The 22,484-nt window shown below is 44.1% G+C and overlaps 1 protein-coding gene across 1 annotated transcript in view; it reads right to left on the bottom strand.

The window, feature by feature from the left end:
- Positions 1-22,484, bottom strand: part of LOC308304589 (uncharacterized protein) — a 97,050-nt gene that overhangs the window by 47,358 nt on the left and 27,208 nt on the right. Inside the window, exons 7-9 of the mRNA XM_080749217.1 lie at positions 14,849-14,935; positions 11,921-11,989; positions 57-110 (exon numbers count right to left, since the gene is read on the bottom strand). Of these exons, the coding sequence (XP_080605343.1) occupies positions 57-110; positions 11,921-11,989; positions 14,849-14,935 (210 nt within the window). The remainder of the gene's footprint in view (positions 1-56; positions 111-11,920; positions 11,990-14,848; positions 14,936-22,484) is intronic.

Raw genomic sequence — 22,484 nt, 5'->3', positions numbered from 1 at the left:
TTTAATGGCAGTAAATGAGTTCATGGGTTAAGATGTGCACTTCATCGCTCACTCACCTGCACAACCTCATCATCCTCCTCCAGTAGACACTCCAACACGTCCACTGCCATCTGACAGAGAAAATGAGGAGAGAGAGAGAGAGAGAGAGAGAGAGAGAGAGAGAGAGAGAGAGAGAGAGAGAGAGATAGGCAGAGAAACACAGAGAGAGGGGGGAGAAAGAGAGACATTATTATTTACTCTAGATGATGGTTTGCCTTTACACAAACACATTTTAGCTATCCTGCTCATGGGACCTCAAACCACTAAAGTGCAATGAAGTGAATTGGGGGAGAAGAGTTAGACTGATACAAAAACAAAGAGAAGGCCATAAAAGAGAGATGGAGAGGGTGAGGAGGGAGAGAGAGAGAGACAGAGAGAGGGACATAATTTATACATTATCGACAAACCATTATCACCAAGTTCTTAATTTCCTTTACCAGTGTGCAGTCTGTGCACGGATGTGCATGTGCGTGCGATGCATACACGCACACACACGCGCGCGCACGCATGCACGCACACACACACACACACCTGAACCAACAAAGATTCAAATGGGATTCAAACAGTGTGTGCACGCGCACACACACACACACGCACACACGCGCACACACACACACACACACACACACCCCTGAACCAACAAAGATTCAAATGGGATTCAAACAGGATGCGCACGCACGCACGCAAGCACGCACGCACGCACGCACGCACACACACACACACACACACACACACACACACACACACACACACACACACACACACACACACACACACACACACACACACACACACACACACACACACACACACACACACACACACACACACACACACACACACACACACACACACACGTACGTCTCGGGGGGGGGGGGGAGAAGTCCGATCAATCGAGCTGATCAGTGGGTCTGATAAGTGTCTCGGAGGCCAGTGTCCTGTGGATGCGGCCGTCGATAGCAACAAGACAACAGACATGTCCATCGATAGTCATGTGCGCGGGTGCTTAGCGGCCGGTCGATGGTCGCTAGGGCCACCACGCTCCGTGGCCCTCGTTAACCTGCTCCGCTGCATTTGCATCCACACGGTCCAGCTTTAATACAGAGCATCCATGCACGCAGCTTCAATACAGGGAGCATCCATTCACATTAGCAATCAGCCACACACACACATGCAAGAGAGTTCTAAAGGCTTTGAAACTTTCTATGAGACAAAACTACACACAAACAACACACACACACACACACACACACACACACACACACACACACACACACACACACACACACACACACACACACACACACACACACACACACACACACACACACACACACACACACACACACACACACACACACACACACACACACGGTTGTTCTCTAATGCCGTTCAATATGTTGCCATCGATGGCGTTAGCCCACCTTATCAGTGCTGAGATATTGACCGTGCTCCGGGCTACAGTATCCAGCGCTGCTCACTTACTCCCACCACCCCCATCTAACTTTGTCTCGGGTGTCTTCATACGGAGCACAACTCATGTGAACATTGTGAAGTACAAGTAAGCAAAAGGCTGTTCATTGTTTAATGACTTCGGTGATTGCTAGTTAATCATTTAAGTTAATTCAGTGAGATAAGTAATGATGAGGGGTATTTTGGCTGCTTGATTGTTGTGAGATGTAAATGTAACATGACTTTTAGCCGGGTATAAGATATCTTCTCGTATCAAACGTACTGTAGCCTGCTGAATCACATCGTTACTAGGGCTGGGTGCAATAACCGCAATACGCGGTTGTGTAATGCATACCGCGGTGTCGAGTTCATAACCGCAATTATTTTTGTATTCTTTTTTATTTAAATGTATTAAAATGTATTATCTTTTTAGTTCAAAACAACTTTTTGGGGAGATACCGCCATGCCGTCAGTAAACAGTGACTTATTACCGCGATAACTAAAAATCCATACTGCCCCAGCCCTAATCGTCACTGTCTGTATTATGACAAAATGTATTATATTGGAAAATATTTATTTATTGCCTGAAGAATTAATATTGTTTCATATCACGATGAAGACGGCAATTTAATGTGAGTCCTACAGTATACTGGATGTGTCTGTATACTACCGTCTATATACCTTTAAACATCAACCTTCTATAATAGAGCTTGATGTTATTCCAAGCTACTAAGAAGTAAGAACACATGTTGTCCACAACTGCCAATAAAAATAACTAATAGCGGGATGCTTTGTAAAATTAAGCTTTTTGTCAGAAGATCATAGACGTCATAAAAACTATCTCTGGCAATCAACATCGTCCTGCTGTTATAAATAGCTTAGATCACAAGCTGATCACAGGACAGCAAAGATAGGCAGAAATTATGTCCTTCCTGCACACACTGACACAAATATTGAACAGCAAGTCGTAAAAGGTGCATAAGCAGTATTATGTCAAACAAGAGCTTGATGGGGAAATGAGCTACAGCAGGAGTCTTCAACTGGGGGTCCGGGACCACTAGGGGGTCCTCAGAGTTACAACAGGGGGTCCTCCAAATCTGATAGAAACTGTTTTCTTCTTTTTTTATATTAACCACCTACTGTCTTTATTCTGAGAACTTTAGCTCACAATGCCTCGCAGCGCGAGGCGTTGTGAGCTTGTAGATCTGCTATTTTTGGCAAAGAGCTTTGGTGTAGAGGGGGGAAAGAGCAGACTAAGTACAGAGTCAAAGGTCAAGTTTATTAAGTATTGACGGTTCAAGTGGTTAAATATCTGAAAACACAAATTGACTGATGAATGCAAAATACACTGATGATCGATTGTGCTGTCAAACAATGAAACTATGTGGAATCTATGAAAAGGTTGTAGGGGTCGCCGCTTCATCTCTCTCTCAACTAAGGGGTCCTTGGCCTGAAAACGTTGAAGACCCCTGAGCTACAGTACTATATTGAATAGTGTGCTGTGTGTGCTCCGATCAGAACCCGTCCCTACGCTGTAGAGCTTCCAGACGAGGTTCCTCTATGTAGGGTGCCGGCAGCGTGACACCGGCGAATGGTGGCCAATATTGTTGATTTTACCTTTTTCCACACATTGTATCCATAAGGTCAATCTACCCAACATGGGAACAATGTGAGGGGAGATTGTACAGTATATGGGCGTACTTATGGTCATAGAAGTCCCTGAACAACCAGCTATCCATTTATGCATATGGGCCTAATGCTGCATTCACACAGAGAGAAGCCAAGCTAATGGTTTGCTTAGCAATTCAATGTATACAAACCAGCTTTAAAAATTTCCAAGCTTTTTTTCCAGCTTGGACATTTTAAAAGCTGGTATGCATAGAGATTACATTGAATTACCAAGCCAACCATTAGCTTGGCTTTTCTGTATGTGAATGAGGCTTTAGGGTCGGATCGGCGGTTCTGGATGACAAACCACCAAATATCTCAAGACAGATTCAGAGCTCAGCCAACTGAACAAAACATTTTTAATGGCTTGTTCAAAAACTTTATAAATGTTACCGTTTGTCAAAATAGCCAGTTCAAACTGTAAAAAACGTGCCATTTGTTTCCAAATGGGAGAGGAGAGTGTGCCTGCGCTGCGTTACATGTCTGGTGTGTGTGTGTGTGCTAACTAGTTCTGCTTACGTCCTGCTCGGGCATGCTTGAAAGCTCGCTTGGAAATGTCAGCCTCAAATAAGAGTGTGGTGTGGGACAATTTTACTATACTATGCCAACTATTAGTGTTGTCGAGGGGAAAGCAGTGTTGTTTTTGATAGCCAATTTTGATTTAGTTTTAGTCATAGTCTTTTGAATAAAATGTCATTTAGTTTTAGTCATACTTTAGTCACCTGAAAGGTTTTAGTTTTAGCCTAATTTTAGTCGACTAAATATCACAAGATTTTAGGCGACTAAATCTACAGTTGATTTAGTCAACTGAAATCTATTTTGGCAGGCCTTGATGACATTGTAATGGCTGATTTTACACTTGGTTGCGTGCTGAAAATAGCCGATCTACAAGCTCGCGTTGTGAGCTTGTAGATCTGCTATTTTCAGCTGAGAGCAACCAAACCACCTGAGAGCAACCAAACATAAAATGACTCTCTTCTAGTACCTAAAGTTTTAGTCTAGTTTTTATTTTGTTGACGAAATTGTCAATATATTTAGTCTTAGTTTTAGTCATAACAGCTTACTTTTTATTTAGTTTTTATTTAGTTTTCGTCAGTGAAAAAAACGCAGTCGACAAATATTTTTCGTCATAGTTTTAGTCGACAAAAACAACAGTGGGGGCAAGGCTTTAGGCTTCTGTGAGCTGATGGCATTTCTCGAACCAGAATACACTGTGCCCTGTTGCCAAACAATAATAGCGCAACAAGATAGAGAAAGCAGGTAACCGGAATGATCACCCCAAAACACACTCGCCCCCATTTTTACTGAGGTTGAGTTTAGGAGTACCTGGTGGCGACCGTTCTAAGTTTGCCGGATTTGATCCGGGGCGACCGTGTTTTGGGGCGAGCATGTTTGAATTAGCTGAGGTGACCCGGAACGCTCTGTAATATGTTATAAAATTAATGTCCATTCCAGGCCATATCTACATATTGTTGAACATGTTTTGTTACTATAATTATTTGGCATCAGGGAAGGAGAGCCAAGTCTGACATTATTCTTCATAATTTGTCAAACATAGTTAGTTATAAAGGCTGCTGTAGCCTTCGGATTAAACAAGTCTTCTGCGTTAATAAAAACATGTTTACAAAATAAAGTCAAATTGTATTATCCTTAGGGCCTAATGATAATAGGGCTGCAGTTGTGGCGCTAAAAGGAAAATCCCAGTTTCCAAACTAAATATGCACGAGTCACACGCACAGAGTCACAAGGGATTTTGTGCATTATATAGAAGGATAGCATGTCATGTTTATCATGTCAAGTAACATACGTCATCCAAGAATTAATGTCACACAAGTGCAAGCGTGGCCAGTGCTGTCTCAGCTGACCTTCATCAGTAGTGTAGTTGGCGTGGAGGTCGACCTCTGTGGCCGTGTGCCGTTTCACTACAGCAGACTGTGGTCGACTTACCTCAGCCTCTTCCATTACTAGCGTGTGTGTGTGTGTGTGTGTGTGTGTGTGTGTGTGTGTGTGTGTGTGTGTGTGTGTGTGTGTGTGTGTGTGTGTGTCAACTCCCTTGGATGATTTATTGATTTTTGCCCCTCCAGGGTTGGAGGTGACCGTTAGCCAATCACCCACAGAGAAGGGCAAGAGCAGCAAATTACACATGCCCACATAAACACGCACACACACACACACACACACACACACACACACAGACACACTAGGGATGTCACGATAAGCGATATTATCGTTTATCGTGATAAAAAACACTGGGATAATCGTATTGTGGAGATTTCATTTATCGTGATATCGTCCTCCGTCATGCACTGGGATCAGTTCACCTTTTATTTGCCGAGCTGCATATCCGGTACCACTTAAACCCTCTATAATTGGTTAAAGGTATTATAATATACGTACTTGATACAGTCTTCTTTTCACTCTCTATCAAATGTCTTTGCCAAAAAATAGCCGATCTACAAGCTCACAACGCGCCGCATTGCGAGAATTTGCGACGCGTTGTGAGCTTGTAGATCGGCTATTTTTTGGCAAATGTTCCACCGCAGGATAATGGATTTCGATTATCGTGATAATATTGTAAATCGCGATTTCTTTTGTCACAATAATCGTGATATGATATTTTCATATCGTCCCATCCCTAAAACACACACACACACACACAATTGTGCACATTTACATCTATAAACACATCTGTAATCAAACGCATGCGTGCACACAGATACACATGTAGCACACATAAAAAAAAACAGACACATGCTACACTGAACACACACACACGTCACAGAGTGAGGCATCCTTAATGGTTGTGCCATTAGCTCCTACAGTCTCTCCTGATGTTCCATCACATTTTGTGCTCTCCCTTTTCATCAGGCAAAGCTGGTCCCTGTGGCGATGAACGAGGTCCGTTGCCAGGGGAGACTGAGGGAATGTCAGGTTAATTGAGTACACCTCGTTAAGAGAGCCGCCACCTCTGTTTGTCTCTTAAGTGTGTGTGTATGTGTGTGTGTGTGTGTGTGTGTGTGTGTGTGTGTGTGTGTGTGTGTGTGTGTGTGTGTGTGTGTGTTTATGTGTGAGGTGAGGTAGATTGCTGAGGCCAATTATGCTTTGAATGTGTGTAGTGCTTGGTTAACTAAGGACTGATGAAACGACAAACAAAGAAAAACGACAAACAAAGAAAAATGCATGCCTGATTACTGGCACGGAGGAACACAACACACACACACACACACACACACACACACACACACACACACACACACACACACACACACACACACACACACACACACACACACACACACACACACACACACACACACACACACACACACACACACACACACACACACACACACCAATGCCAACATCCATTCCCTAACAATAAGGGCCGTCCTACTATAAAATAACTATAACGATAATATCGTGACGAGCATCCACATGGTCGATAACGTTCTGTAAAAAGAAATGATTGCTGTAATGATAACTAAAACGATAATACAACAGAATGAGCAGGTTGGTGCTTGGCATGGTTTCCTCCGCCATCAGTGTATGAATGGGTATGCGTGTGAGAATGGGTGAATGTAATGCAGAAATGGATCACTGTAAAGCCCCATGGATAAAGCCCCTTGGATGAAGGCACTATATACCCTAACCCTAACCCTACCATTCATGTTCAGTGTGACATGTGGCATTCAGGCAAACGGATGCTGAACCATTGGTTAGCTTGTTGCTCCTTTAAAAAGCAGCCAACATTTCCTCCACGATTTAATTTCGCTCATCTTTCTGTCTCTGCGATGACATCTGGTCCTCGCAAAGACAAGGCACACAAAAGCTCTTGCACGCACGCGCACGCACACGCACACACACACTATATATATTTACATCACTTGTAGGGACATTAGACTTCCATTCATTTTTATGCAAGTTCTATGGCCTTACCCTAACCTCAATCCCTAAACCTAACCTTAAACCTAACCCTAACCGTTGTGGGGACCTACTATTTTGTCCCCACGCTGTCAGAGGTCCCCTGCAGGTGACTGTGTGAACATGCGTTTAGTCCCCATAAGTATAGCTAAACAAACTCACACACACACAGTTATTGCCTGTCACAAGACTGGTTGGTACGCACACTGCTACTTCAGTCTAAAACACACAAAGACACATCAACAGTGTGCCATGACACCTGCTCAGCTTTTCCCTGAGCTGCTGGCGTTGTCATGGCAGCTGACAGACTGTGTGTTGTCACTCAACAGCACGTTGCCATTGTGTTCCTAGATTTAGCAGAGAACTCCTCTACTCTCTCTCTCTCTCTCTCTCCCTCTCTCTATCTCTTTCCCTCTCCCAGGGACATGCTGGGCCCCTGATTCAGCACGAGAAAAAGAGCTGGAGAGGCCCTCATTGTGTGCTATAGAGAGAGAGATCTCTCTCTATAGCGCTGCTGCTACTTTGCCATTTCAGATCATGACAAGTGACAAGCCAGTGGGCCAATTACATGAGTTATATTTCGTCGTTGTCGGGTGGAAACCTTGTATGTCCAAAACCGTTTGTTTTGTATTTATCATTTTAAAAATGATTTAAACTAGTGAAAACAGCCGATCTACAAGCACACAACGCCTTGCACCGCGAGGCGTTGTGTGCTTGTAGATCTGCTGTTTTCACTACTTTTGTGGGACGGCCTTGTATGATGAAGCAGGGCTTTGCTTTACGAAAAAAAAAAAATCTAATTTGAAACTTGGAGATACAAGGTTTCTGCCCGACAGTGACTATTTACTTTGTTGGCCGCCCAGCCCCAAAAATGGAACGAAGGCCGACATTTTATTTAATTTTTTTTCCTAATGGCCGGCCTGGACCGGCCGGGAATGAACCGTCCGTTTGGGAGTTGTCCCGCTTTTCCCAATGGCCAGCACGTCCCTGCCCTCTCCCTTTCCCAAAGCGCAAGTCTCTGACACCTTCGGGATTTATTTATGTGCGTACGACACCATGCACTGTGTGTGTGTGTGTGTGTGTGTGTGTGTGTGTGTGTGTGTGTGTGTGTGTGTGTGTGTGTGTGTGTGTGTGTGTGTGTGAGAGAGCGTGTGTTAGAGAGAGAGAGAAGGAGAGATACGGGCCTGCCCCCGCTTGTAGAGTCATTTGTCTTTCCTCGCGTCTCTGCTAGCTCGCTGCGCTAAAGTGATTCTGTTATACAAAAATTGCCTGCAGATTACACGCGCGTGCAGTCCGTGCACGTATGTGCCCATCCACGCACACACACACTCACAGGCGTGTGCACATGTGCTCATCCGCGTGCGCGCGCACACACACACACACACACACACACACACACACACACACACACACACACACACACACACACACACACACACACACACACACACACACACACACACACACACACACACACACACACACACACACACACACACACACACACACACACACACACACACACGTACGTTATGTGCACATCCGCACACACCATGGCTGTTATAAATGAGCTCCACTCCCAGTGGGCTGTTTTTCACCTGTACTGAAATAAAGAGGACAACATATAGAGCCCTCTCTCTCTCTCTCTCTCTCTCTCTGAATCTGCCCTTCCACGCCCGCTGTATGCGCGCGCGTGTGTGTGTGTGTGTGTGTGTGTGTGTGTGTGTGTGTGTGTGTGTGTGTGTGTGTGTGTGTGTGTGTGCGTGCGTGCATGCGTGCGTGCAGGCTACACTTGAGCTGGACGTCGATCGGATTCACATCATTTGTTCACACACACTCCTTCACTCTCTCCTCCTCTCCTCTCCTGCCCTCCATTCTGTCCTCTCTCCCCCTCCCCAGCCACAGTATATTCATCTTCAAGCATTTCACTGCAATACAACATGAACTTACTGCTACTTTTGAAGTGGGCTTCAGAAAACGAATGTTTAACCAAGTAAACATTCGCTGGAACAATGTTTAGCTATGCAAAGCTGTATTAACAGTTCTACTGCCAGATTTATTATTTATTTATTGGAGCTGGTGCCAGCAAAAAGCAGCTTACCTTTGCGATGTTATAGAAAAAGATCTGTTCATTATTTCCAAAACGATTTATTTATATTTATTATATGTGTACTTTAGCCAAGCTGGCGGCAGAGGGCAGCCTTATGCAAAGAATGGAATGGAATTGGGCCGCTCCACTTGCCGTCGTTCAGAGCATAGAAATGCATAATCTAGATCAGGTCCACAGAGAACAACCAGGAAGTGAATTGGACATCATTGATGTTTACGTGTGGTGGAGATTTGAAAGCAGCATTACGGGAGATGTTTTTACTGTACACACCCGCGCGACCCCTCATCAGCTTACAAATGGTAACTGGTCCATTTGGTTCCATTTGTACACTGTCAAAGTTAAGTGGAGACCTTCAAATGACAAAGTCTGAGAACCACTGCGTTAGTGAGCTAACTAACGAGTGGGTTACTGGGTTAGTTAGCGATTCAGTGAGCTAGTAAGTTAAGCGAGGACAGATTGTAATAAAGGGCCGACAGATATAAATCTCTCTCCTACTTCACTTTCTTTTTTTGTGGCTCTGACAACTTCTGCTGTTTCTGCCATGCGTAGGGAGATAGAAGCTGATATGGAGTGAGTGAGTGTGTGTGTGTGTGTGTGTGTGTGTGTGTGTGTGTGTGTGTGTGTGTGTGTGTGTGTGTGTGTGTGTGTGTGTGTGTGTGTGTGTGTGCGTGTGTGTGTGCGTGTGTGTGTGTGTTCGTTCCCAGGCGTACAGCGTATGCGTTTGTATTTGTGTGTCAGGTCAGCATACAACATAAAGCTGCTGGCATATTTCATTGTGTGCGTGTGCACATGTGCGTGATTCCATGTTTATACATACCCCTGTGTGTGTGTGTGTGTGTGTGTGTGTGTGTGTGTGTGTGTGTGTGTGTGTGTGTGAGTGTGTGTGTGTGTGTGTGTGTGTGTGTGTGTGTGTGTGTGTCTGTGTGTGTGTGTGTGTGTAGACGGGGCTGTCAGGTATATCAGTAAAATGACAGTGTCTCGCTCCACAGTCTCTGACACCTCGTTTGTCTTCATCCGACTCACTGTGTCAGCACGTTAAAACACACATACATACACATTCATCTCCCTCACAAACACACACACACATCCAGTACACACATTTATACAGATACAAACACAACACCACACATATACAGCTACCCACCCCTCACACACACACACACACACACACACACACACACACACACACACACACACACACACACACACACACACACACACACACACACACACACACACACACACACACACACACACACACAGTGTGTGCGTGTGTTTATGCGTGCACACATATTCATTTGCTGTCAGTTAATAAATGTGAAACTCTCCAGCAGAGTGAGTTCAGATAAATCAAAACACAACACAACGCAGCACAACACAACATACAGTCCTAAAATCACAACTCTATATGTTGAGATTGACTGATTCAGGAGATGAGTAAACACACGTTTCTGTCTGTATTGAAACAAGAATCATGATTATGATTGCAATGGTTTCATTGGCACGTGAAACAGTGACAGTATTTGTGTGCATCAGTGTGAGTACTCAATGACATGCTACATATGTATCATGAAGACATATGCCATGATTTTGTGAATGTAACTTTACTGCAGTTATAGTGTTTCTGTCCTTGTGTGTGTGTGTGTGTGTGTGTGTGTGTGTGTGTGTGTGTGTGTGTGTGTGTGTGTGTGTGCGCACGCCCGCGCATGTGTGTGAGAGAGTAGCTAATTATTTTTTATCAAATTCCAATTTACTCTGTATGCCAATTAACGCTCCCCACACATTTCTGTGTTGCCACTGCTGTCGCTCCATACTGCCTCCCCTGCCACTGCAGAGCCCACCGAGAGGCTCCATCCTACTCCTCTCTCTTGTTCCAACACCCCCCGCTGACAGGCACCAGCCCAGCCCGTAGGAGTCAAAGGTCGCCCTGCCCTCCCATTCTTCGCTCGCCTCAACATGCACAACAGCTATATTGGAGCAGGTCTTACCAATTATACTAATTAAGGCTCTGTGTACAGGTATAGCTCAGTCGGTAGAGCACTCGCCTCTTGACCACAAGGTCCTGGGTTAGGTTTCCAGGACACCGCCGACTCAGCGAATGAGTAGAGCGGCTTCCGTCGTGCAGTAATTACTGGACGCTGGTGGTGTTCTAGCGGTAAATGTTCTGTTTTTGCATTGCACACCTACGGTGCAGCCACTCTGTTAAGAGTGTTTACTGTACTACCCAGTACTGAGGCTTCCCTGTTCCCTCCCCCATATTACTGTTAGAAGCCCTTGCCGGATGATTTCACCCAACACCGAAGAAAGTAAGGAAGAGACGAGGCCCACTTTCTTTCCTATATGGCTGCTGTGCATAGAGCCTATTGTCTTTGTATAGCTGCCGGATCCAACGCAGTGGATTCGAATCCCTAGACTCTGCGGTGATGGACAGGTATTCTCACCCCAGTACAGTGAAAAGATTAAACAATACAGCTATTTACATGCTGGGCTCATGTATCCATTCAGTGCAACGGGACACTGTAGGGCAAATGCATTCAAAATCACTAAGTGCCAGAGTCCATTCTGGGAACCAACTACCCCATCCATCTCTCTCTCTCTTAGTAAATAGCAGTCCTGTATCATTGAGACTGAACTCTGGCTGGGATAAAGACCTGCTCTCTCTGCTCAAACCCCACACAACACACATCTGTACCTCATACTCTTCAAACCCCACACAACACACATCTGTACCTCGTACTCTTCGCTCTCCATGAGCAGCTTGGCGCTGGTGATGCGAGTCTCGTAGGGAGGGACATCATTCTGAGGACAACAACACCACCACAATCAAGACACAGTACAGATACAAGTTTGAACAGCTTTCAACCTGGCATACTGTAACTATATCTGGCAGGCCATTATAGGCTAAATGTAAAACTAATAATACTAATAACAATAAAATAAAAACAGCAGATCTACAAGCTTAATCAGTGGTTCTCAAACATTTTTGTCTCAGGGCAACCCTGTAAATAATGTTGTCATCCATGGCACCCCTGAATTACATTGTTACTTTAAAGCTGTTACTTTAAACATTTATGTCATATTACGGTACGTAAATAAGTAAATATTTGTTTCCATTATGACAGATTGAAAGTAACGTATAAGTTTAACCGCGTTTCACCACAGTATCCCTATTCTGGGGAGAACATTGGCAAAAGAAAAGTAGATAGAGATCGGCGATTTGGTGTACAGTAGGTTGAAAAAAAAAAAGAAAAAACTCCAGTGCAAGTAATAAGTATAGGATCTAATTTATTAAACTGAAGTGATATTGATGAATTCCCAATATTATCAAAGTATCCTGTGGCACCGCTGGACTTGCATCAAGGCACCCTAGGGTGCCACAGCACCCACTTTGAGAACCCCTGGTTTAAATGTTTAAACATACTCCCCTGTTCACTGAGCATCGTACCATTACAACGTAGGCATTTAACTCTAATCCAGAGAAACTAATAACATGCCAGGATTTATCCAGGTGGTGGGAGGATCAGATTAGATAATTTTTCACTATGTTGATCCCCAAGGGGGGAATGTGGGGAGACCAGGCTAATATAAACAGGATGAAAACACAAAAAATACAAGCTTAAGGATGGAAGGGTCTGGTTATCGAAAACACTCATAAACACAATGTGCTGTAGGCTATTCTGAAACTCTTATCAGTGTTTCCGTGCGCAGTCGTCACTAAAGTGCTCGTATACACGTCGCGTATGGAGGCAGTCAGCGCGTAATCAATGGTAGCTGGTAATGCATTGTATACCAATAAAGTATGGAATGGATAACGCGGTGCATATTCAGTGTTTTCACAGCAGCATGGCCGCTGGTGATAACATGTCAGCGTGTAACGGCAATAAACGGATATACACCGATACAAATGGAGAATAGCGCTAAGAGGAGTGGTAGGAAGATAATAACACAATCCAATTTTCACAGGTGCAAAAAAAATAAAAACGCTTTGCGCCCGAGCGGGGCCGTTAATCAAAAGCAGCGCTGTGCGCAAATCGGCCTGGGAGGACAGATAAGAGTGGAAAGCGCGGAGGTCTGGGACTTTGTCTCCTTACGACTCTCACATCTCCCCTCCTGCCTTCTGGATACCGCCCGCCGACGGGGGCTTAGAAACGATATCGGGCTAAGTTTATGGAGCTCACACTGATCGCTCATATGCCTCTCGATTATGTTCTTTTCTCTGATTCAGCAACGTGACACGCAGGTGATTCAGGAGAGCTGCAGTCGATTCCCAACTACTGCCGCTCAAGTCTTCCCTAACGCCAAAAGAGTGGATCATACTGTACCACTCTCAGCAGTTATTATGGTAACTAAATATAAGTTTACTATGAGAAACGAGATCCCTGATGTCAACAATATTAAGCCCATATCTAACAGGACTTCACATGGGAATGCCCATATATGGAGGAAGACAGCCCATATCTGTGTTGCTGGTTCAGACAGGGATCTCCATGTATGGGCATAAAAGGGATGTACTATATACAGTACATGGATCTCCATATATGGGTACTGTAACTGGTCCGATATACATCACTGGCCAGATGGCCAAGAATTGGCTCGACCTAGGTCGCATGTCGCCCTGAGGCGTCTTACTGGTTATTACAGTTTTGTATTTTATTTATTATTATTTATTATTTTTGCAAGTCAATTCATTATTAGTTTCAGTATTGTTTATATATAAGAGTTAAGAAGTTTAGAATAGGTATAAGAATTCAAACAGCACTTGTTGAAAGCAGTTGAAACATTGTGCACTAATGCCTCCTCATGCTTTGACTCCATACTCCATCATCCTCAATGTGAGTGATGCAATGCAATGAGTGCAGACTAGCCGACACCAACAGGGGACTCCTGAATCGCTGCCCTCCACACCCTCCTCTAGCGTCATGGCCTTGAGCTCTGCAGTGCTGTTAGCTCTGCAGTCACACCGTATGTGTCTATGGTGCCGAGTTTTAGAACAGGAAAGGGAGTCAACTACTGTATAATAACCCAGATATTTACACTGCTTTACTGTCTATCAAATAATTTGATCGTTTTATTGATGTTTCCTGACCTCAATTACACACAAAAAAACAGAGCGTTCAACATTCAGTGGTTTTTCTGTAATCTGTAGTTTTTAGAATAATTAGGCTCAGAAAATCATCGTCCAGGGGAAGGTGTGGTTGTATCACCTTTGCTGTATCACCGGAGCTTTTCAACATCACATCACTGCACCATACACACAATGAGGGGAGGTGCGGGGTGTTTGGAGAAGGTGGGAGGGCCAGGGCTTTTGGGGGGGGCGAAGCAGAGGCAATGAAAGTCTCTGAACTACGCCATCTCTGGTGACTAGGTATATTATCTTTGCTACAGAACACAAGAGAGAAAAAAAAAACTGCCATGGCTCCCTGGAGTGGAGTTTTCAGTTTTAACATTTTAATACACAATTTAAGGACCAGGACAAGACTTTTTTGACTGGTAAAAACAGCACGTCATAATTCCTTTAAGCACTGAATGTCCTCGTTGCAATAGTTTAAAACTCTACAGTGCGCTGAAAATAGCAGATCTATTAGCTCACGCCGCGAGCGGCTATTTTGGATTCACGACACCCGCGCAAGAAACAAGTATAACTCTGGCTTTACTCACTTGTGTGTGCTGTTCCTCAGCCGCCTCTCTCTGCTTCACAGCAGGAAGCCAAGCCCCCACACTCCTCAGTAGGTAGTCTCTGCCCTCCTACACAGTACACACACACACACACACACACACACACACACACACACACACACACACACACACACACACACACACACACACACACACACACACACACACACACACACACACACACACACACACACACACACACACACACACACACACGCGAGTAGCACTAAATTAGACTGTGCAAGTCACCATTAGAATCGATTTTCTCTCCAGTACGTAAGAAATCCCATTATTTCAAACAATTTAAAACGCTCTTCTCAAAGCTTCCTCCACAATAATGAGAAAACGGTTCCCAGATGGACTCCTGCTGCATCCTCTGCTATTTCTGTTGCTCTTTTTCATCCGTTCTGTTGCTCCGCTGTCTAGTCAGAGACTTAACCCATTTAGGCCTAGAATTATTGAATGCTTTAACCAGTGAAAAATAGCAGATATACAAGCTCACAGCGCGGCACCGAGTGCCGCGCTGCGAGCTTGTAGATCTGCTATTTTTGAAAAAGTCGTGAAAATGTGTGCAAATCTTTGAATATATGTATTTTCAAAGCGAACGTTTGTAACTCAAATTTTGCTTCTGGGTGGTCCCTGGAACTAGATATTTTGAAATGGGGGTCCGTGGCCAAATAAATATCATTTTGGGAGTCCTTCACATGAAAAGGTTTGAGAACCACTGACATAGTAGTCTCTCAAGAACAGACTAACTGAGCTCCAGTTAAGTGAAAAGGACCTTTTCTTTGACGATGGCTGGCCAGATTGCTGACATAGAAACATAGGTTTTTTCCAGAAATCTTAGAAGGATTCAAAAGACACTTATATAGAATCGGGTCAAAATTCTAATTTTCACGATTTTTCAAAAATAGCAGATCTACAAGCTCGCAGCGTGGCACTCGGTGCCGCGCTGTGAGCTTGTATATCTGCTATTTTTCAATAGTTAAAGCATAAAATATTGCGTCATAATGTGTTCAGGCCTAAATGGGTTAAGTTGGACCTGGGAGACCAGGTGAAGCCGAGTGCTGTATATATATATATATAGTCGGTGTCGGGTGGAAACCTTGGACATACAAGGTTTCCACCCGACACGACTATATATATATATATATATATATATATATATATATATATATATATATATATATATATATATATATACACACACACAGCACTCGGAAACAAAGAACCTGCGTTCCAATTGATCCAATTAGTCAGAGCGTTTCAGGCAAAAATCGTGCACTTTATGAAAGAAGCATGAAATTTGGCACACAGTTAGAACATGCCATATGGGACATTTTTGGCTATAGGGGCATCGCAGATTTGTCTTGGGAAACTTGTGGGAGCCAATCAAAGTTGCTCTCATAGACTTTACTATACAGAAAAATAATACAAAAAATAAATATGCTTTAAGTAGCATGTGAGGGGTCAAACTAGGTGTTTTTCGGGATTCTGAATCCAATGCAAGCATTTGTTTTGCACGAAAAACATTCCTTTCCGAGAACCGGCCGCCACAAAACTTTGAAAAGTGATGACTCATCACTAAACCATAGTTATATGGGGTCCGTTTTTAGCCCAAGGAATGTTTTTCCTGCAAAACAAATGTTTGCATTGGATTCAGAATCCTGAAAACCCCCTAGTTTGACCCCTCACATGCTACTTAAAGCATATTTATTTTTTGTATTATTTTACTCTAAAGTAAAGTCTATGAGAGCCCAACTTTAATTGGCTCCCACAAGTTTCCCAAGACAAATCTGCGATGCCCCTATAGCCAAAAATGTTCCATATGGCATGTTCTAACTGTGTGCCAAATTTCATGCTTCTTTCATAAAGTGCACGATTCCATCAAAATACTGCCCGAAACGCCTGGACTAAATGTAGTTCATATTTTCAGTCACAGTATCATGTCGATACCTTTTATTGGTTAAATATTAATAAAGCCCACAGACAGACATAGCCACTTCAATTTTCACTTTAAATTATTTTCAAAAATAGCAAAAATAGTCGCTCTACAAGCTCACAACAGATCTTGTAGATCGTCTATTTTTTGCTACTTTTGTGTGACACTGCAGTATGACGATGTACTGTAGGGCATTACGTTACGAAAAACATTTAAAAAAAGTTGAGACATGGAGATACGTGGTTTCTGCCCGACAGCAGCGATATATGTATAATAACAAGCTGGCAGAATAGAAAGGAGCAGCAATCCGGCTGGCGAGAGACACCCGCATAAAACAGATCAGTACTTTTTTGACAAAATGATTACACTTGTCATTTATAGACACGCCTTTCATATTTAAGAGATGCATTAAACAGGTGTTGAATGAGGAACGATTTTGTATCGAAAACGGATACATGGGGTTTCAAAAAAGTCTTCATTGTGTTGGTGGTGCTGCCGCGGAGAGGAGTGACTGGAGCCACACTGCCCCCTATGGCCTGTAAACGGTGCTACCCTCTACAATCACTCCCTCCCTAGCTCTGTTCTTACAGGTAGAATAATGGTCTTTTGTGCCCTTTTAAATGGTACATAACTGCTCCATTTACTACCAACCACGGGAGAACAGCTCTGATATTACAATGGCAGGGCAGCAGGTAAAAGCATGACGCCATATAGAGAGCGAAACCACTCAGAGACAAACATTATCCCTTGTGTCTGAAATGTCAAGAGGTTTACAGTACACACATTGGATAAAAAGCGCTATATAATTGCACCATTTACCATTTACCATTTATTGTATTTCACCATGGCTGAGAGCACATGCATGCGCACATGCACATATAATACACCTACTAGCTACAGAATGTTCAAGGTGACTTCATGCAAATTAATAATAACTAGCCCTTACCCGTTCAAAGATATGAGCTCCGAAATGATGTGCAGTGTGTGGGTTATGGGATGTGCACTGTGCACACAGTATATGAGGGATGGAAAGTAACTTTAACTGGTGCTTGCATGCTAATATGTAGGAGCATCAATGTAAGAAATACCCGTTCCATTTAACGGCTACAGAGATACTGTGTACCGATCTGCATGATTTTTGGACAACATCTGTAACAGGGCCAGAACCCCCCCCCCGCCTGCACACACACACACACACTCCCCCCCCCCCCCCCCCCCCCCGTGTGTGTGTGTGTCTGTTTGTGTGTGATTGTGCATGGCCTGAACAACAGCGCCCCTCCCTTAACATGTGTGGTCACAAAAGGTACTGTAGGCTAAATAGATATAGATACACCATAAAAATGCTATTATACAGCATACGATTTGTGAAAGTGACAAACGGGCTTCACAGTTATGTCAGGTGTGTTCATATGCTGATGGTGATGCGATTTCAGATCAATTGCTCCAGCCACCGAGGAGAAACGCTGTTTCATACAGACAGACAGACACTCACTCACTCACTCACTCACTCAGACAGACATTCGCAAAATTATAGTATAGATAATAATTGCGACCGCTAGGTTGCAGTGACACCGTCTGTCAGTCAGTCTATCATGTCACGTCACACTTTTGACCTACTCATATCTCCGCCAACGTTGGCCCTATCAATTGGTAGTCGGAGGCCTTAGGGGTTTTTCGTGCTAATCAGGCTAAAATCGTCAAATTTTGCACAGATGTAGCCCAGGGCTTGCTCTAATGATTTAGCTAGGGTGCCCGAGTCGGCGACCTTCGGGGTCGCCACAGCGGCCAAATCAAGTTGGGCTCCCTTCGACTTTCTATACAGGAGGAAAATACCCATTTCTGGGTATTTGAGTAGGATGTGAGGGGTCTAACTAAGGGTTTGTCATGATGCTGAATCCATTGCAAGCATTTGTTTTGCACAAAAAACATTCCTTGGGCTACAAATGGCCCCAGAAAACACCCACAAAACTGTGCCTATTGTAGCTCAAGGAATGTTTTTTGTGCAAAACAAGTTAGACCCCTCACATGATCCTACTTAAATACCCAGAAAAAAACTGTTTTTCTGGGTATTTTCCTCCTGTATAGAAAGCCGATGGGAGCCCAACTTGATTTGGGCTGTGCCGCTGTGGCGACCCCGAAGGTCGCCGACTCGGGCGCCCTAGCTAAATCATTAGAGCATGCCCTGGGCTACATCTGTGCAGAATTTGGCGCTTTTAGACTGATTAGCGCAAAATTACCATTCTATCTCCCTAAGGCCCCCGACTATGGATGGCAAATCACAACCTCCAGTCCTCCACCCATCATTTCTCACTTGGCCCTCTTCTAGTGCCACCATCAGTCACGCAAAGCGATACACAGTATCTCAAAAAGTCATGTCATCAACATGGATCTGTCCCATTTCCCATATTCCCTCCTGATTGGCTACGATTGCCTTCTAAGGTTTGTGTATGCGACCTGGCGGTCGCTTATCTCCCGATTAGGGAGTCTTACTGGTAATAATAAAGAACACCGCATTATCATCAGAAGATGGTGTAGAGCTTCTTTGTAAGTGATAGTTATTGTATGCATCTAGTACTCACTGGGTAATTACTTAGAACTAGGGCGGCAGTAGCTCAGGAAGTAGAGCGGTCGCTTGGGAACCGGAAGGTTCCCAGTTCTATCCCGGGCTCCCCCTGAGTTAGTGTCGAAGTGTCCTTGAGTAATACACTGTACCCCTAATTGCTCCCGATGAGCACGTTGGTGCCTTGCATGGTTCCCTCAACGTTGGTATATGAATGTGTGTCTGACTGGGTGAATGTAATGCACAATCATTGTAAAGTGCCTTGGATAAAGGCGCTATATAAATGCACCATTTACCATTTACCCACACTCCATTTAATTTGACACTTTTCCTGTAATTGTGCCATCTAGTTTCCAAGAAGATTTCCATGCACTTACTACATCATTATTGCATGAGTGGTATCTATGCAATATCGGGGGGAATGAAATAATAAACTATATTGCTAAAACTAATAATTACTTTACGACTCTGCCAGTCAGTCCAAAACCGTTAGTTTTTATCATTTTAAAAAATGAACTAAACTAGTGAAAACAGCCGATCTACAAGCACACAACGCCTCGCGGTTGTGAGCTTGCAGATCTGCTGTTTTCACTACTTTTGTGCGACGGTCTTGTCTGATGAAGCAGGGCTTTACTTTGCGAAAAAACGTACACATTTGAAACTTGGAGATACGAGGTTTCTGCCCGACAGTGACGATATGTAAGATCATGATGTTTTAGAAATATTGTACCTGCTGTTCTACATACTGCCAAAGTATGAAATATCCGAGACTAATCAAAAGAATGCTTCTGAACATACTGCTTTAAAAATCAATTTAATTCAAGTGCACAGTACAGTATATACAATCTGTTAAATGTGCCTAAAAACAAGCAGTCTACACTTATATCCATTCATATCCACCCCTTGCTGTGGCATTATAATGTGTCTGTCTGCCCCCCGTGGCATTATAATTCATCCGTCTCCGCCATCCTGTGGTAATGTCTAGTGCCACATGGCCTTGATGGTGCCATATGCTGTGCCAGCCTGCCATTGCAGGCCCTGCTGCACCTTGGCTTGACCATTGGGATTCTCTGACTAGTTACAGGTTAGGGCCGGTTCGGAACGCACTGACTGGCCTACTGCAGAAGGGGAGCGTGTCGATATTGCGATATAGCATCTGTTCGACAGTCCATTCTTTCGACGCGGGTGAATGCTAACCTGGTGAAAAGCGAACCTGTCGACGCGGGTGAGTAGCTAACCTGCCGACGCTGGTGGATGTTAACCTCTATGCCTAATAGAAAAATCACACTCGTGTGAACTGAGCGGTGGTGTGTGTGTGTGTGTGTGTGTGTGTGTGTGTGTGTGTGTGTGTGTGTGTGCAACAGCGCCCCTCCCTTAACATGTGTGGTCAGAAAAGGTTACTGCAGGCTACAGACAGACAGACACGGAGACACGGAGACAGACAGACAGACAGACCCACACACACGGCCACGTATAGGAGCGTTGTGACCACCGCTCAAAAATCAAACCTCGGTTCGAAGTGGAGCGGTGAATCTGAGCAGCTATACCGTGTGTGTGTGTGTGTGTGTGTGTGTGTGTGTTTGTGTGTGTTTGTGTGTCTAGTCTGCACAATAGTGCCATAGAAGCTGTGTGTGTGTGTGTGCGCCTGCACAACAGCGCCCCTCCTTTAACTTGTGTGTTGTGTGTGGCCACTCAAGGTATTGCCAGGCTACAGACATACCCAGCCAGCCAGCCACATAGCCAGCCACCCACCCACCCACCCACAGACATACCTGTCTATTGGGAGCGCTTTGTATTGCCAGGCTACAGACATACCCAGCCAGCCAGCCACATAGCCAGCCACCCACCCACCCACCCACAGACATACCTGTCTATTGGGAGCGCTTTCACCGCTCCAAAAATAAAAGTCTGCACACCAATTTATGCTCCCAAAGAGTAAGTTTACTTGTGGTAACGTTTCCACAAGTAAACGTACTCTTTGGGAGCATAAACTGGTGTGGGGACTTTTATTTTTCTATTTGTACATACTATACTTTAGTCCAGCACCCAGCCTATACTGGCCTTAGATGTGCGTGCCTTTTGTCTGTTTTACAGTCTCTTTGTTAACCTCTATGCCTAAACCTAACCCAAACCCTAACCTCAGTAACTGTGACTCGGTTGAGTAGCTAACCTGCCGACGCTGGTTGTCAAAAGAATCACCCATCGAAAGAGCGAGATTTCCCCCTGCAGAAGTGCCCCACAAATTGTAAAAGCATGCCTTCAGACTTGACAGAGTGGGGGTTAAGTTCCCCCCTCTCCACTCCAATGTATTACATTTCTTACAGCAGAGAGAAAGTGAAGGCATTCATAACTGAAACTACTTGTGTTTACAGTGCAATTGGAAATGTGTCAACCTGAATGTTTGTGTGGAGGTTTGCAGGTTGGAGAGTGGCAACAAAGTCATTCTCACATTTATTCAAAAGTACAATTCATCGCTGTCCAAAAAGGCTGTGTTCAAATGGTTCCAATTATGTCTTACAAAAACAGCCTACATTCAAAGAAATATATAATTGTAAAACTGAAAATCTCATGCCCAGAACAGTAATCTTTGCTAGAGAGGGTTTGTTCAGTAACAGGAGAGGAACAATCAGGGAGAGAACTTAAAGGGGTGGTGACATCCAAAAATACATTTTGAGTTTTTTATGCTTTTTTTTATGTTTCCTGGCCTCAATTACACCAAAAAAAACGCAACTTTTGACATGCAGTGGTTTTCCTGCTATCTGTATGTTTGTGCCGGTTTCTGCATAATGAGTCTCAAACGCGCAGTTCATTGGCTACTGGACTCATGCGTCGTCAGTCGATTCACCCCCCCCCCCTCCTCTCACCCAGTCTCCCTGTCTGTATTTCTCCACAGCCCAAGTTTTGAGGAAGTGACCTCTTACATTATATTATCCTTTAATTTATGGGCATATAAAATATATTTACCCATTCGGATATCTTATTTACATCAATATCCTTCATATCAAGTAGTCAGTTTATGCTTTTGTGAAATAATGAAAATCGCCCTGGCTGGGTCCGTGGACAGCGCCTCCCTCCTCATTACCGAGTCCGAGGACAGCGCTCTGCTCCCGGGGCAG

This window comes from Nannobrachium achirus (genome assembly GCF_963921795.1).
Source record: "Nannobrachium achirus genome assembly, chromosome: 2".
In the NCBI taxonomy this organism is placed as follows: Eukaryota; Metazoa; Chordata; class Actinopteri; order Myctophiformes; family Myctophidae; genus Nannobrachium; species Nannobrachium achirus.
Note: the sequence above shows the minus strand (reverse complement) of the source record. Positions and strands in the feature narration are given on the sequence as shown.